Source organism: Temnothorax curvispinosus, unplaced genomic scaffold (assembly GCF_003070985.1).
Source record: "Temnothorax curvispinosus isolate PA1 unplaced genomic scaffold, ASM307098v1 QBEX01013628.1, whole genome shotgun sequence".
Taxonomy (NCBI): domain Eukaryota; kingdom Metazoa; phylum Arthropoda; class Insecta; order Hymenoptera; family Formicidae; genus Temnothorax; species Temnothorax curvispinosus.
Genome location: NW_020223408.1, coordinates 1 through 11,705, shown reverse-complemented (window position 1 = coordinate 11,705; position 11,705 = coordinate 1). Strand labels below are relative to the sequence as shown.

Below are 11,705 nucleotides of genomic sequence, written 5' to 3'. Positions count from 1 at the left end.
AAAAAATTATATCATTGTGCCTAAATTACACCGCGTGTTATTTGATTTCAAATAATCGTCGGACGCAGTCGCAAAATAAAATTACGAGGTTCGTGCGAAAAAAATGCGTCTTCTTACTCGTACAAAAAAAAGCCTCAGCCATTGACCTGTCATCAGACACGCGAACGAGCTGAAACGATGAACACATAATAATATGACATATATAATTAACGCGAGGAAGAGCTGTCGCTAATAATAAAACAGCTCGGCCAGATGCAAAAGCATCTGCTGCTATAATCTCGGCGTGCTTAACGGTTATTAATAAAAAGCGCACGTTATCTCTCGGCCAGTAACCAGTAACATACGTTCAGTGCTTATCAACACACTATGTGCTACTATGTGCGTACGTGTGAAAGTACACACGTACGCACGCTGTGCCTACAAAGAGACTTTATGGATGAAATCTTGCGGTCTTTTCTCAATTATTTCAAAACAATACTCGAATGTGACGCAAGGGCAAGATTTGATAATATAGGTTGAAGATATTTCAGATATTAATCTTTACTCGCACAAATGCACAGAAACTAAATGTTTTGTTTATATGCGTAACGCACATGCGTGAAACGTTAGACATCGAGCAGCTATCAAAGTACTTGCTGCTTCTTCTTCTTATTATTATTATTGTATTAGCGCAATTGTATTCAGGTTCTCTCTTTTACTGTCCTTTCTATTATTTCTGCTATTTCTTGTTATTTACTCAGATTAAGAGGATGTTTCTTCTATATCCTATTTCCCTCGTTCTATTTAAAAACTGTACAAGTGTTGGGCCAAGATAAAGATGCTGAGTATAGTAAATCACGTTAAATCCTCTCTAAAACCAATGTGGTTGTTAAATAACCTGTGGTCGAAAGAGAGTAGCGATTTTAGGACATCCCGTATATATAGAATGCGCGGGCTTGCAGTTGCTGCCGTAGATAAATATTATTGCAAGTCCCGAGCGCTCCGAACCACTTGATAGTATAAATACATCGCGTCAAAGGTGGAGGCAGAGGGAAAACGCGCACGCATTGAATTGTCGAATACGCAAAGTGAAACGGAGTGCCTATTCGCTGCGCGTTTCCCTCGCGGTGCTTACATTACTCGTCCAAATTTTGCAGGGAAAAACACACGCGAGACCTTAAAACGCTCTTCTCGGAAAAACGATAAAACAGATGATTTGCATCCCGTCATTTCGTCACTTCCAATCGCTCTACAACTGATTGTGCGTGCAACGTTTGTCATTCTGCGCGTGCACGAAAAGTGCAAAGCACTGGAAGAGAGCAACGTAAGAGGAAAAGTGAAGTAAAGTGGACGATATAAAGACTGTGTTTGACAAACAGTATAACCCAAACTTCGGAGAAGAAATGGATAAATGTTAGAAACGGTCCGTCCCTTTTCCTTGTACCATCCGTTTGTATTGTTGTATATATACGAGGTGCATTATAAATTATCCAAATAAATTTCTACTTTCTAAAAAGAAAAAAAGAAAATACAAATCAATTATTTCGCGAGGTCCTTCTCTACAATATAAGTATTCAAAATATAAAAAAATAATAATAAAAGATATTCTAAACGTACAGTTAATCATTTACAGAGCTTACATTTTAACACGATGGATTTAATCTTCAAGTATGTCGTATATGGATAGTTGAAATTTTGAGTTAGATGTACTTTGCATTAGGTGGAAATCGCCTTTAGTTGCTGAGATATTTGTAAATCATTTCGAACTACTGTAACAAGATCCACACACGCCGCCCTTTATGTACTTCGTATATAAAACAAAGTTTAAAAACCTGACTCAGTTAATCAGCATTTTATGTTTTCCATGTACCTATATGTCACAGCAAATACATTATTCAAAATGTATAAAGGAAATAATGAAAAATAATCTAAACGTACAGTTAATCATTTATCATAGAGCTTACATTTTTAACAATGGCATTAAGCCTGTTCGTTTTAGCTGAACTTCTTGCATGGTCTACCTTTTCTCCTTTTCTCTCCAATATGAATAGAAAGAGAGGAAAGATAAACCGTGCAAGAAGTTCAGTTAAAACAAACAGGCCTTTTGATTTTCAAGTATATCGTACGGATATTTTGAAATTTTGAACTAGATACACTTTGCATTAGGTGGAAATCGCCTTTAGTTGCCGAGATACTTATAAATCATTTCGAAGTACTGTAGCAAGATCCACACACGCCGCCCTTTACTTCGTATATAAAACAAAGTTTAAAAGCCTGACCCAATTACTCAGCATTCTATGTTTTCTCTGTATACAAAAGTTCGCGTGGGAAATACGGAAAGCAATAAGTTTGCCCACGTGAGTCCGTCCCACGTGAGTCTTCACCGTCAGGTGAAAAATTGCGTCATCTCAAAGTGACACGTTTCCAGAAACCAGAAATGACCGGGGCTTAATTTAAGATGCAGCTGACTCAGAATTCCATTACGCACAATGCGTCCCAAGATCAAGGTCAAGGTCGAGATTTAACGTTCTCTATAAATAGCTGGTAAAAATCCTAGAGATAAAAGGCGGCGGGGCCTCTATAGGCGGTGTCTCGCGGTATCTCGCGCGAGTCGCGTCTGTAACATCGTTGGAAGAGCGCGCCGGGCGAAAGAGCGCGAGCAATAAACAACGAGCAGTGGCGTGCAACGCAACGGCGGCGGCGGGTCGCGCGCGGCGATTACGCAACGCCGTGTAATTTCAGTGCGCGAAATCCAAGCGGTCGTCGGGATTCGGCCGCTGAGAAATTTTGCAAGTGCCAAACGGCGCGCGCGGGGGGCGCGTCTTGGCGTTCGACCTTGGCACCGACAATTCCGCGAGTATCATCATCATTCTTACTTCTCGTGGATTTGTGCACGCTGAATAATTCAACGAGCGCGGCAACGCTAGCACACCGCACCGGCTCGACTAACGAAGTGCCGTACGCAATTCTCACTTAACTCGACAAGATTAATAATATTCATTATGGAGTTCACGTTGAATTGGAAAAGTCTGGAAAAAGACCTAAAAATTTAATATTTTGTTAGAAAATGAGCTGCACGCGAAATCTTGCGGTGATCTCGATCAAGCTCCAATTAATCAAATTAGCGATTAATTTGGACCAGCAAAATTGTTCACAGCAAAATTTCTGGCTATATAATTCGCTGCTCCTGATTTATAATCTTCCTTCTATGTGTTGAGCAACAATAAACAAATTCTATGCTAACAAAATATGACAGGTATCACTTGGTAAATTATTCGCCGATTAAGTTAATCGGAGCTTGGTCGAAGTTGCTCAGAATGTATATTCAAATGTTAGAATTCATATAGATACGAATAATGTCATGAACACATATTAACGCATAAAGTTACACGCATATCGGGGCATACTCGCGTGCTTCCTACCTAAACGTTCTCGCGCATCATGATTGTCGGCTATATTTAAACCAACAGTTTAAACGCCTCGAAGCAGCTGAAGGCTCATATTTTCATTATATTTTAATTTTATACATATCTATGTTTGACGGATAACAATACTGATATAAAAAACAATAATTGGAAAAAAATAAGTTTCTACTACAAAGAACAATTAAGCATCGCCGTACGCGAACACGCGAAGACGGGAAGCACATGTCTCGAATATATGTCAAATATGCGTGCAAGTCCGTGACATTTGTACTCCGTGTGTATATACTTCGAAGTTCTTCGTATCGCTAAAGAATTTAAAAAGAAAATTGCGGAGAATTTAAATCGTGTATATACGTCATGATCCATATATGATGTATAGAACAGATCCCTTCTCGCTTATCAATAATCCACCTTGTTACGCGTACGACCACGTACATTAATCGTGTCCGGTGCGCTTGCACTCTCAGCGAACAATTTCCCCGCAGCGGCCAAGAAAACTTCGTTTACGTAGGTAATTTGCATAGTTCAATAGCTTATTGCTCGCGAAGAACGGTAAAACCCGGCGAGAGCCGTCGAGGTGTCCTTGCGGCCGCGGTCGCACTGGATAGTCATTAACACACGTTGTTGTACACGAGACTGCCCGGTTGCGATTAATGCAAGATCGGCCGATTAATCCGCAAAGTAACGCAGCTTCACGCAATCCGAACACCAATGACGGAATAAAATTCCCATTTCTTTGGCGCGGGTTGTTACGGAGACAGCGCAAAACGTTCAATGACATTTTTTACCTTGCGATAAGATGCAAGGTTGGTCCGAGGTGTCCGAGCAAACGTAAGTTTGCTGAATCCGTAGTTGGATTAATGACTGGTGATTACGGTGGCGAAACAAATTTATTGACAATGTTTCACATGCGACAATCATCTTCTCGTTTTTCTAACGGTGTGTATAGAATCGTCCTGTTGAGAGCAATAAATATCGTTTATATCTGATCTTAAGGGCTCAGTCACAATGAGAAAAATAAGGAATAAGATAAAGGAATAAGGAATAAGGCATGTTGCATCTCACTTTAATGTACGTGTACTAAAGTGAGATGCGACATTCCTTTATTCCTTATTCCTTTATCTTATTCCTTATTTTTCTCATTGTGACTGAGCCTTAAAGCACAGCAAATACTCTCGGCATATCGATATAGATTTATAAATTCTTTGTTACACGAATAAAAGTCAGAATTTTCAATTCTAGCGTTTTGTTCCCAAATCACAATTTATCCACTGTAACGTTTAATTGCGGGGCTAAATATTTTGCTATTGAAATTCCACGTTTGGTTTCCTACATACGAATTTTTTTCCTGTTAGAAGAAAATCTGACAGATATTTAATGACTCACGTGTCTCCGTTAATGCGACACGCACTTTTATCCGTCTATCTCGCGTCCATTCGACGAATGGGGTACGTAAAGGTGAAAGAATTCATCCGCGGAAATTGTGACGCGTGATATCTTTTACATCCGGTGTATGAAAGTGCTGAATGGCTATTACCAAAGCGTCAAGAGCGTGAAACGACTCGTCAACGTTGCAGCAACAGCCCTATCGCTCCTCTCCTCATCTCCCGTTGTACCTATAAACGAAAGTCCCTGAAACGAAAACTGCCTACTTCCGAGCAATAAAGACCAGTGCCGTAATCATCGTGATTTAACGACATTGACTCGACCACCGTGCGGGAAGTCATCGTGTATACGTGAAATAAATGTTTTCATATCAAATCTCCTGATCTCCGAAAGAAACACTGGTAATCTTCGTCACGTGATTTCAAGGCGGGGAATGCAGTTTCCGTCGTGCCTCTATATGTTGCGCGTGGCACTCTTTCGACGTTGAAACGAGGCCTATTCTCTGTAGCTGCGCTACAATTATACTTTTCACTCTTAAAAAATAAATATATAATTAAACATTGGAGAGAGAAAACGGAGAAGATCTGCGAGACGCTGTGAAGAACTGATATTGCTACGAAGCAAATTCTCCTATTGGATATCTCGCGTGCGTCTCATTGTCAGAGATTACTGTCGAAAGAAAAACAAACCTGTCAACTATATTGAACCCGATCGTACGATCTTTCGGATACGCGCGTGCGAAACCATCGTCGGTGCCAATTAACGCTCATTTAATGTCGATGTTTTAAATTCAAACGGAATTACAGCGTCCTAATTTCCAACGTAATTTGCAGTATTTCGGACGTATCGTAGAACCCCTCTCTATCTCGAATCCCCCTTCATTCTGGAACAGCTGTTCCCCTGTCAAGTGGAAGTCTCCTCTTGCGTCTCGCTCCCCCGCTCCTACGCGTTTGCCACGTGACCGCGTGGCTGTATGCGTAGAGCGAGGGAACGAGACAGCGAGAGACGGAGAGCGAGCGATGACATTTTCGTTTCACGCACGTTTCGTTAGGATAAAAGCTTGAGGATTAAGAGTCGAGTTCCAGGATAGCGGGGCAGCTCGGGGTCCAAATGATTCTAGAATATTCTACTGTAAAAGAGAGAAAATGGTCATCATAACAGAATCGTTTGAGTTAAATTTAAGTTCTGTTAATATATGTATGTCTAGTCGGATTTACGTTATATTTAGTTACATTTGTTCTTAGCTAAATTTAGTTTTGTTCGTATATGTATATAGGATATTCTCTTACTATAAAGCACAATAAGCTCCCTAGGCTGCAGTGCATAGGCTTTGAACCACCCCTTGTCTATTATTATTATTATAGTATATCCTCTTCAATTTTTCAAAAAAGGGAGCGATTACCCTGCATATCCTGTATACTCATTTAAATGCTGAAAATAAAAAAAAGTGCAGTTGAAACAAGCAAACCCGAGCACTCTTGCTCGAAATAAAATAAACGTTACAGTCACCTTCTTATAAAGAGAAAAGTCACAAGATCAAAAGGTGTAACAAAGGACAAATGTGTCCCTTGTAGGAAGAGCAAGATGATGCAACCAAAACGTACGAGTAACACAACCGATACAAATGATATAAAGATGAAACGAGTATATGGTTTTCGAAAAAACAGAGTCGAGACATTTTTTCTTACAGTGAAATTCAATATCCAACGGGAGTATTCGATCTCTAATTGTCCCCAAAGAGGTCGAAAGAAAAAAGAATCTTCATAGACCTGAAACGTACTCCGATATTTATTACAAAAAAATATCTCAATCATTCTGACGCCATGTACACGCGTACTTCACAGAAAAAAAGGTCACCAGTGTAGAAAGTGTAATTGAGAAAACAACATATATCTCCCGTACCGTCGCTTTAATAACATTTCTGGCTCCGAAGGAAGTTTAGATCGCTTTGCCCGATAAAAAGTCGACTGATTTTCACGAACCCACTTAACGCACTTGGCAGGATCGTTGCGTCATTAATCGCTGCAGCGCTGTGAAGCGATCCCGAAGTATGAAAAGTGCAAGCCGAGACAAATGGATCTCCAGGGGCGATCGACCCCGGCGAACGTTCAACCGATCCTTCTCTCTATATCGCGTCCACCTAACCCGAATTATGATACGAGATTCGTCGTTGCTGCAGCAACGATCGCGCCCTTTCCGCGACTCGCTCTCCGGACCATCTCCAGAACACCCTACGAAGTACGCGTGTGTTGCACTTGAAACGCGAGAAGTGCAGAGAATCACGGCCGAGAGAGGCGAGCGGACGCGACGGCCCCACAGCCGTATACAATTCGCGGTAATGCGTTAAACGACGCTCCGGCGTATAATCAGTACACCCCGCCGACGATAACTCACCGCCGCGCCGGTCTGGGTACATATGTACGCGCAGCGATATATCTCGGCGAAGCCGCCGCCGCCGCCGCCGCCGGGCCTACCTCGACAAGCACGACGAAACGCCAGCAGGGAGGTCCGATCCTCGCGTCGAAGCGTGGCATACAAGCTAGGGAACGGTGGCAGACGAGCCGCCGGCGCGGCACGGATCAGCCAGCGGTGCGCGCCCGCCAACGAGAAGCCGATGCCGCTTGTCAAGCGTCGTCCGTCGTCGTCGTCGTCGCTCCGAGAACCGCTCCGAACGTCGTCGTCGCGAGATATCGCGCACGGCACGTTTCTCACTTCGCGCGATGATACACCCTGCGACGGCGGCGGGGTCCGCGCGCGTCGTCCACCCGTCCGCCTCGCGCGCGTACGTAACAGTTGAACACTTTCACTACGCCTGTCGGGGCGGATTCGATCGTCGACGTCGCGGGGCACCAACACCGACCACAACTTTGACCGCGAGATGCTGGGCTTTGTACAACGCTACGACAATTGACTCTGCTCGCTGGCTCGCTCGCGCGCGCGCGCGCGCATCTGCACGTCGGTGTTTACTTTGCGCTACTGTGATTGCTACTGATCGCTGATCCTCGATGCGCGCTTACCGTTTGTGCCCGACGATCCCTCTCCGGGGTACCCTCTCGAGATCGCGAATCGTCTCGCGCGTGTACGTACTACACCGCCGTCGCGGAAATCAACGACCGACGACGCAGCTCGGTCTCTTTCTCTCTCTTTCTTTCTTTCGCGCACAATCGCGACGCGTATGTACATACGTCCGCGCATCACGCGCGTACAAGGGCCACTGCGCGCCGACGGCGGCGGCCGCGCCGCCGGCCGCGCCTCGCGGCGCGCGGCTGTACTAACGCGCGTCACGAAGTGATCGATAGATAAACGGCGTCAACTGCGTGCGTCAAATCCGTAATGCGAATATTATACAATAAGTTAAAGCATCGATGTATGTATGTAGGAGTGTATGCGTGCACTACACGATCCGACGTTACGTCAGACAAAAAAGGGAACAAGATTTTAAAAGGGAAAAAGATTAATTTTAACACGTTTTTATTTTTATAAAAATATTGATTGCCCTACATATTTTGAGCTGTATGAAATCTGAATACATTTAAATATTTAATAAGACCCGGATAGCCGGATGGATATATCTGTCGAGAATAGATTTTAAAAGTTGCAAATTTTGTCGATAGAATGCCAATAGAAATGCAACAGAATCTGTTAAAGAATATAATGGCAGATTGACTGCAGAGCAGAATCTGTTGTTTCATTACCAATTTAAATGATGTATTCCATTTTAAACGTTTACGAAATGACAGATTCTGTTCGGTTTTTATCGATGAGCTGTCGTCAGATTATAATATCGTTAGATTCTGCTAGTAAAACACAATTTAATGCGGACACAGATGATATCTCGAATCTGTTGACGCGATATCTGAGCAAATCCGCTGCCAATCTGTCATCATATTGTGGACAGTTCGATTGCTTAATTACTGCAATGGTAATCTTGCCCGGATCAGAGTAGATAATAATGCATTTTTGATGATGCGAGTGTTGAACGAAAATTTCCTAATTATATAATTACTAAATAAATCAAATTAACTATGCAAATAATAAACTAAAATCTAAATAATAAAATTTTATTTATTCTTTTCGATTTTATCCTGATTTACTGAAGCTTGTACCAAAAATTAAAAAAATACTAAAACTTTAATAACACTTTATAAGCATAAATTATAGGGCCGATATCACAGTCTCCGATTAAACTCACTCTTCGTCTCTTTCTAGGGGGATGACAGTTAGAAAGAGATGCAGAGTGAGTTTAATCGGAGGATCACGTTCAAAGATTGTGATATCGGCCCTTAGACTTACATACTGTAATTATAAAATGTGAATTAATGTCAAGATTAAATCCCCGCGGGTTTCGCGCTGCTAACTTCAAACCGTTGTCCACTGCTACTCCGCCGATACACGTGTTTTATTGTTCTTTATATATCTACACTGGACTGCACTAAAATTAAATTTCGCTTCCTCGCTAACAGGCTAAACTTCAAATCACACATATATCTATTATTTCGCTAAGTGCAGCGAGTGTACACCAGTAAACCAGTTCAGTTGTAAATAACAGACTTACGATCGACGCGTGCAGTCGGATATTTCTCGTGTTCTTCGGACGATCCGACCCTACCGAATTCGCCTCTGATACTCCGATGTTCGCCACGCGCGCGTTAAAATCCCGCGTGCCGCTCGTACTACCTGCACGATCTCGCCTGCTCCTTTTCAGGTACACAACACACACCTACGTTTCTCCAGTCTCCACAAATGCGAGTACGCCACTTGTCGTTGCTCCGTTGCTGCACGCGCGGATCTATGCGCACCTGACAGGAACCGTCGTTTCCTCATAAGTTCTTTGTCATTCGCCGCGTCATCATCGTTGCACATCGATCGTTAAATCGACGTATCCCGGTTAGACAGTTTGGCGATTTCGCGATTTTTTTTCGGTGAACGACGATTTCGCGACGATACCGAGGAATCGTCGCGGCTCCACGAGCTCTCCGTCGTCCGTCGGTTAAATTCGTGCTAGCGCGTCGCTGGACCTAACCTCAACCTCAACGGCACCCACCGTCGTGTGACTCGTGACTTGGCCTTTGTCAGTGTCGCTTTTTATTTTTCTTTTAATTACGAGGTAATCTTGGCGCGAGACAATTCGTCGTCAGTTTATTCCAGTGACGGAGGTATCGTGCGTATGAGAGGGAGCGCGTTGTTCACGCATAACCTATAACCCCCGAGCGAAGCCACCACCGAGATCGGTGGTGCGAATGATATTTGGGGTGAACAGTGAAAGAGAAAGAGAAGGAAACGGTAGATTTCGATCGTGTCGCGTCCCACGCGAAGTCACGTCGTCGACGATGACGTCGTTTTATCAGAGCGACGAGAACTCCTTTGCGGAGAGTTGTGACTGCAAGTAAGAATACTCTGTCGCTTTAATAGCGTTGATTTATTGACCAAGCAACCGTACGCTACCCGAGCTTGAGAGTGGTAATGTAAATTGTACAATACACACTGGGGCTACATGTGCCTTTTTATACATTCTTTTTTCTCCCCATATCTTTTGCTGTGTCCACAAGATTCTTCTTGCTTTTCTGTGAATTGTGTCACAATCGCTGGAAGTTTCGCCCTGTTACAGGGAAAATAAAAGAAAGTAATTATTTTGAAGAAAATTATTACACTTGAGCGAAACTGATTTCGACATGTAGTTTTGCAATTAGATATTCACCAGTGACATTTATATTTTGCCCTTTGAAGTGGTTGAAGTTAATGGTTACTTTTTGACTTACTTTTAAATGTAACGTGCAGGGTATGTTTTAAAACTATTAGATATTTTTGCTATGATTCATTCTTTTCTTTAAGAAAGTTCTTTCATTTTTTTCTTTATGGAAGATGTAAAAGTGTGTTCAAATGGTTCCTCAAGAATTAATATTTGGAGAAAACAATTATTTAACAAATTAAACTAGAAAAAAACATATATACAAAACATAAAAAAATATTACTATTTTTAGTTAAAATTGTTCTTTAGTGTTATTTTATTACGACTCATTCTTATTATTAATCAGCTGTTATCTTACTGAAATGAGAAAATGAGAAATGAGAAAGATTAATGTCCATTTCTATCAATGCAGATTAACTTTAATCTTGGTTTAACTTTCTTTTATTTTTTCCTAGTTCTTAGAGAATTAGAAAAAGGTAAAAACAAAATAAATTAAACCGAGATTAAAGTTAATCTACACAAATGTGCTACATTTTTATTTTGCATTTGGTCTACTAAAACAAGAATGCAGATCGAAGAAAAAAATGATTTGAACAAAGAGAATATTTTCTCGACGATTTAACAAACCAGAGACTATGTAACTTTATAATCTATGTAATAGTTTGTATTTATTCAATATTTTATTTCATCTTTGATATTATTAATATTTTATTAAATATTTTGTAACGTTTCAAGAATTATTTTACAATTTTGTTTTAGTTAGAAAATTTTCAGCATTGTTGTTGTACAAATTAATGTATCCCTAAAGTCATTATTTGTATTTCTTTTATGTCTAGAAATAATATTTCCGAATCCATGGCTTCGATGAGCAATATGTCGACTCATAAACGTGTGGAAAAGCGATACGATGATATAATAAAATCACAAAATGACGACCGATTGTACAGAGGCTTAGTACTTGCTAATAAAATGAAAGTACTTTTAATAAGCGATCCAACAACTGACAAGAGTGCTGTTGCAATGGACGTTAATACTGGTAATCATATTATTATTATCACTATTTTATTTATACTTGATGTTTCTAGCAGTTCTTATCAGAATTTTCTTATAAACTCACATTGTACGTATATTATAAATTATAACAAAAAAAAAATATATAAAAAGATAAATGACCTTCATCGAATAAGACATATTTATTAATAATACATATATATATTCCAACTTTT

At 41.1% G+C, this 11,705-nt stretch overlaps 2 protein-coding genes across 5 annotated transcripts in view; one reads left to right on the top strand and one right to left on the bottom strand.

Annotated features, from left to right (window-relative positions):
- The window catches only part of LOC112463754 (TBC1 domain family member 24), a 19,252-nt gene extending 9,760 nt beyond the window's left edge, over positions 1-9,492 (bottom strand). For 2 of the 4 annotated variants that reach the window (XM_025030295.1, XM_025030298.1), the window contains exon 1: positions 7,265-7,997. The gene's annotated coding sequence lies outside the window, so the exon portion shown is untranslated. Of the gene's footprint in view, positions 1-7,264; positions 7,998-9,345 lie in introns of those variants that run through there. The other 2 variants (XM_025030297.1, XM_025030296.1) reach the window with 2 other exon arrangements.
- A 10-nt stretch (positions 9,493-9,502) lies between these two features.
- Positions 9,503-11,515, top strand: LOC112463752 (the record flags this gene model as incomplete). The annotated part of the gene is made up of 2 exons (XM_025030292.1): positions 9,503-10,176; positions 11,316-11,515. Coding segments are annotated over exons 1-2 (346 nt in total), but the record flags the coding sequence as incomplete, so codon positions are not given.
- Positions 11,516-11,705: the final 190 nt, after the last annotated feature.